The following is a 5,329-nucleotide window of genomic DNA, read 5'->3' as shown; positions in this document are numbered from 1 at the left end:
CCCACCTCCCCTACCCCCACCTCCCCTTACCCTCACCTCCCCTAACTGCCACCCCCCTACCCCCACTTCCTTAGCACAAGTCTTCTTGTGTGGCCAACACTAAGACACCCCATTTCTGAATTAGAGATGGTTCCTGCCTTTCTAGCCTCAGTGGGATCAAAGAGATGTGGAAAGAGGTGTTCTGAGGAGAAACACAAAGGCCCTTTGGGGCCCTTGGGAGAGGCAGTGGGGTGGCAGAGAGCCCACATCGGCTGTCGCTCTGCCTCTGCAGGTGTGGAAGGCAGTGGGCTGGCGGCTCATCGCCCTGTCCTTTGGGCTCTATGGCCTCCTCTACGTCTACGAGCGTCTCACCTGGACCACCAAGGCCAAGGAGAGGGCTTTCAAGCGTCAGTTTGTAGAGTATGCCAGCGAGAAGCTGCAGCTCATCATCAGCTACACCGGCTCCAACTGCAGCCACCAAGTCCAGCAGTGAGTGGATCCCCACCCCCCTCGCCGAGGGCCCGGCGCCGGCTCCTGTGGTTCAGGACTTCCCTCTGGCTTCCCTTGGACCCGGCCTGGGAACCGCTGGATCCCGAGCACCATCTGACACTGGCCTTTGGCCGTGCAGTGTCGGCTCTGGGACCAGGGATGGGGAGAGCGCTCTTCCCAGGGACAGCCTGTGTCCAGGCCTGTGTTCCCCCAAGGAAGGAAGGTGTGGGCAGACGCAGATGTTACTTGCAGTGATTTTTAAAGATTTATAGGCAGAGCTTTGAAATTGACTCCAGTCCCGGCTTCCCGGCACAGTTTGGGACAGCAGGGGCCCAGGCTGCTTGGCTTGGTGGGTCGGGGCGGGAGGGGTGCCGACCTGCCTGCGTCATTCTGCCGCGTGCTGGGCCCTTTGCTTGCGCCTAGTTTTTCATTTTTCTCTGTGAGCCCTTTGAAGTAGACATTGTTTGTGCTGGCATCTCCTTTTTCCAGATGGGGAGACCGAGGCTCAAGGAGTGGTCCCTTCCCCCCCGCCACTTGGTGATTAGCGCCAGAGCCGGGATCTGATTCCTGGCCTGGGTGCCCAAGGCAGTGTGCTCCTGGCTCTTTCACTGTGGCGGTGCTGAGCGCGTGTGGCGTGTGTGGTCTCGGCAGTGGGTGGGGAAGATTCCGCCGCCCCGGGAGGTACGGGGCAGAGCCGCCAGCAGCAGGCTGGTCGGATTTAGCCAACGACTGTGTTCTGCAAACCAGCCATGTTGACCCCGTTGATCCCGACTCTCTCCCACTCAGGGAACTGTCCGGGACCTTTGCTCATCTGTGCCAGCAAGTTGACGTGACCCGGGAGAACCTGGAGCAGGAGATTGCTGCCATGAACAAGAAAATCGAGGTTCTTAATTCACTTCAGAGCAAAGCCAAACTGCTCAGGTGAGGGTTCCCTGGGAGGCCAGAGGCAGTGGGTGCTGTGTGCGGCCGGGCGCAGTGGTATTTTTGGCTGCTTGTCTGTGTCTTGCGTGGACGTGAACTTCACTCCGCGTTAGATGTTGGTTGGCATCTGCTGGGCGCCACATACGGTGCCAGCGCCAGAGGTTCAACAAGACATAGGGTCACTGCCCTGCAGACGCTTTCAGTCGGGACCTCGGTGGTGGCAGAGGAACCAAGCGGTAGGGACCATGAAGTGACCACTCAGGGCACCCTCTCCTTCAGTGGCATCTCGGGCACTTGACGGGCACTGTGCCGCTCAACTGTCAGCGTCCCTTCAGGGCCATGTTCTCCATCTCTGGTTTCTTTCTTTTTTTTTAATTTAATTTTTTAAACGTTTATTTATTTTCAAAAGCAAGAGAAACCGTGTGAGCGGGGGAGGGGCAGAGAGAGAGGGAGACACAGAATCTGAAGCAGGCTCCAGGCTGCGGGCTGTCAGCACAGAGCCCCATGAGGGGTTTGAACTCACAAACTTTGATATCATGACCTGAGCTGAAATTGGATGCTTACCTGACTGAGCCCGCCAGGCGCCCCCATCTCCATTTTCTAAAGGGGAAATTGGGGCCTCCAGGAGTTAGGTAACTTGTCTGGGGCCCCACAGGCAGCAGCGAGGCCTGGAGTAGAGGGCCCAGGTGTGTGCAGCTTCAGCGCCCGGGACACTCTGCACTTGATGGTCTTTCACCGACTACCGTGCACGGGGTCTCTGGACTGGACCCGCCCGCGTTTTACTCCATTTCTCTCTGAGCCCAGGGAAGGGGCCACGTTGGCATGGTTACCCGTCAGAAAGCTGGTCAGGCAGCTGGTGACGGGCAGAGTGCGCACTGGTGCTTGCGGGCTCCCTGTGGAGAGTCGGAGCTTCTGTCTGCGCTTTGCTGGAGGGATCAGTCTAAGGAGCCAGAGGCCTGGGTTCTGGGCAGATCACTGAGCTTTCTTATGTCTCACTGTTTTCATCTGTTAAATGGAGCAGGATTTCATGACAGAGCCACAGAGCTGAGCCAAAGAGCGCTCTGCAAAGGTCCTCAGCCCGCTCAGCCCGAGATAACATCAGCACCCGGGGACCCTGCGCTTCCTGCCCCCGCCCCTGACGTCAGTGCCAGCCCTCTGGGCAAATAGTGGACTTTCCCTCACTGACATTGCAGATGTGCCCTCCCCGCCCACCCCTGGGCTAGTCAGTTTCTGGGTCGCCTCACGGGGTGTGTGTGTGGTGGACGACGTCTCTGCTGCTCATCGCCCACAGGGACAGGGTGACCCTGTAAGGGCCCCTTATCCCGTGACTCAGCCTCTCACCCACAGGCAGGAAAACTGACTTCCGAACCATTTGGGGGCCTGCCCTGGTCAGGTGAGGCCACCACAGGGCTTGAACGTCAGACGGGCCTGACTTTGGGCTCCACTGCCGATTAATCGCGATTGTAGGAAGTTATGGGAGTTCTCTGGGCCTCTGTCCCTCCTCTGTGAGGTGGGGGGTTATTAGAAGAGCCAGTGAGGCGACGAGTCAGGTGTCCTTCTAACTGTACCCTGTGTGTCACCTGTTGGCAGCTGTTCGCGCTACAAAGTAACCCTTTCCCCACAGGAACAAAGCCGGCTGGTTGGACAGCGAGCTCAACATGTTCACGCACCAGTACCTGCAGCCCAGCAGATAGTGGGTGGCCTGGCGCCGGGCCGCGGGGAGGGCCCCCAGCAGCTCCGGCCGCTGCTGCCACCGTGAGAACGAAAGCACCCCGTCTCATACCATTTTGAGCCCCTTAAACGCTAGTTCCCCCCATTTGCCTGCCGTTGCAGGAAGATCTTCAGGCTCGTACCCCTAAAAGGAGACTTTTTTTGTTGTTACTGATGAGCATGGGCAGCACGGTACCGAGGAATCGAGTCTTTGCTTTGTCAGCTGCGCTTGATGGTGATCCATCCGAATGCTCAACGGGGTCTTGGGATCTGCCGGCGCCCCTGAGGGCATCGGGCAGACCCCGACCTCGGCGACGCTCATCCTGACCTCGCACATGGCGGCTCTGCACCCACTCCTCACCCGCAGAGAAGGGCCACCCGGGGAGGTGGGCTTCTCCCTGGATCGCACCGGAGCACGTTCCCAGCGGGGCTGCTGCCTGCGCGTCAGGCCCTGCGGCTTCGGCTTCGGCTTCGGCGCTGCGCCCCGCTGGCAGAGTGGTTCCCACGCGTCGTGGGGGTGGGGCTTGGGCTGAGACAGGGCCTTGTGCCATGAGGTGGCGGGAGAGATACTGCGGAAGGCTGGGGGAGGGTCGGTGGCTGAGGGGAGGGGGCGCGTGCAGAGAGCAGGTAGCTGGTACCACGATGAGGAGGGGCTTGGCCTCCCTTTTCTTTACTGCGTCCCCTGTCCTGTTTTCAGTCTTTAGCCTGTGTTGTCCGGTTTTATTATTGATCATAGGTGGTTTGGTCCAGAACGTTAAAGGATGTAGCAGAAGGCAAGATGGTGGAGGGAGGGGGCCACCCCATCCAGGGTGGCTGGAGAATTGTGGAGTCCACGGGGAACAGGGCCCTCTGACCTTACCCTGTGAGGGGCTCACGGGCTCTGAGAGTTCACACGGTTAGCTTGACTGCATCCCCGTTATGCCCCCCGCCTCGGCCCAGGCTGTCCTTGGCCACCAGTCAGCCCCCTGGACTGAGTCTCCTGCGCCGGTGAGGCTGCAGTTGGCCGAGAGACAGCGTGGGAAACCCGGCAGTCACCCTCCCTGACCCCCAGAGCCTCTTCCCCTCATCTGGCCTCGCGGTGACCTTGAGAAATGTTTCCTGTTGAGTTTGGGATTGTTACTGGTTGGAGTGGGGGGCAGGTTCCTGTCTCCAAGGTGTTAACTGGGGCAGGCAGCCTGTGCAGCTCGGGTCGGAGACCTTCCTAGAAACCAGCTACGTTGGCTCTCCCAGAAAGAGGTGGGGCTCGGGCAGAGGGGTGGGGCCTGTCCTCTTGAATCCCCCCGCCCCCGCCCCCCAGCTTCCGGGAAATGAGTTGGTGGCCTCTGCTTACCGGTGGGCAGCCACGCGGGTGGCATCTGCTCCAGGTGCCCGCCTGTCCTTCAGACCTTCAGTGGACGGCGTGTGGGACCGAGTGCTAGACTCTGCCTAGACGGGCACACGCCAGGGGGATGTTCTGAGTTTTTGCCAGGCCTAGACGGTGGCCACTTCACCGCGTGTTGGGAGGAATTAGCGTCACACAATGCCAATGAACTTTGTGCTTTTCAGGGGGGAAACATATTTTTATTTAGAATAACTCAACATGAATTTTTTTGAATGTAGCCCCCGGGCAGTGAATGGAATTTTGAGTTTCTTATACAATAAGTAAAATTAAATGTATCCCACTGAGGGAAAGACTCTGACTGAAGTGTGGCAGAAAGCACTTTAATTTAATGCTGCTAACTTTGTTTTCTGTCTTTACATTCATTTGCTGGCGTGTGAGACGTGCTTGACACAGTGAGTTTTTCCTCTGATGTATTTAAGGTGATATATTAGCCTGAATTACTCCTGTATCATTGCTGATAATATTGGAACTAAAATAAAACCTAGTTGGAAACCCTCTGTGGCATCTTCAGTTTACCGTTCTTAACGCAGACCAAATCTGCAGGCCGTATTTTGAGATGACCTTCAGTTTATTTAGGGGAAGTTCCAACTGTAATCTTCCTGTGGGTTCCTCTGCCTCTTGGAAGGACGCTGATACTCTCAGAAGAGTAAGAGGCAGAACTGATCTTTGAGAACCAGAAATCTAGAGTGATTTCTTTACAGATTTCGCTGTAACTCCAAGCCATTCATTTTTCACTTACAAAGCAATGACTCAGACTGGCCCACCCTAGTTTGCCTTCTGAGAACTTGGTTGTGAGCTTTTCTTTTCTGGTTTTTGAAGGGCCCGCAGCAGGGACGGGGCCGTCTCCAT

At 57.3% G+C, this 5,329-nt stretch overlaps 1 protein-coding gene across 2 annotated transcripts in view; it reads left to right on the top strand.

Moving 5' to 3' along the window:
* MFN2 (mitofusin 2) overlaps positions 1-4,977 on the top strand; it is a 28,460-nt gene extending 23,483 nt beyond the window's left edge. For both annotated transcript variants that reach the window (XM_077763787.1, XM_077763788.1), the window contains exons 17-19: positions 272-468; positions 1,255-1,389; positions 3,014-4,977. In XM_077763787.1, the coding sequence (XP_077619913.1) occupies positions 272-468; positions 1,255-1,389; positions 3,014-3,083 (402 nt within the window). In that variant the 3' untranslated portion in view covers positions 3,084-4,977. The remainder of the gene's footprint in view (positions 1-271; positions 469-1,254; positions 1,390-3,013) is intronic.
* The last annotated feature ends 352 nt before the right edge of the window (positions 4,978-5,329 follow it).

Source organism: Crocuta crocuta, unplaced genomic scaffold, assembly GCF_008692635.1.
Source record: "Crocuta crocuta isolate KB4526 unplaced genomic scaffold, BGI_CrCroc_1.0 scaffold13, whole genome shotgun sequence".
In the NCBI taxonomy this organism is placed as follows: Eukaryota; Metazoa; Chordata; class Mammalia; order Carnivora; family Hyaenidae; genus Crocuta; species Crocuta crocuta.
Note: the sequence above shows the minus strand (reverse complement) of the source record. Positions and strands in the feature narration are given on the sequence as shown.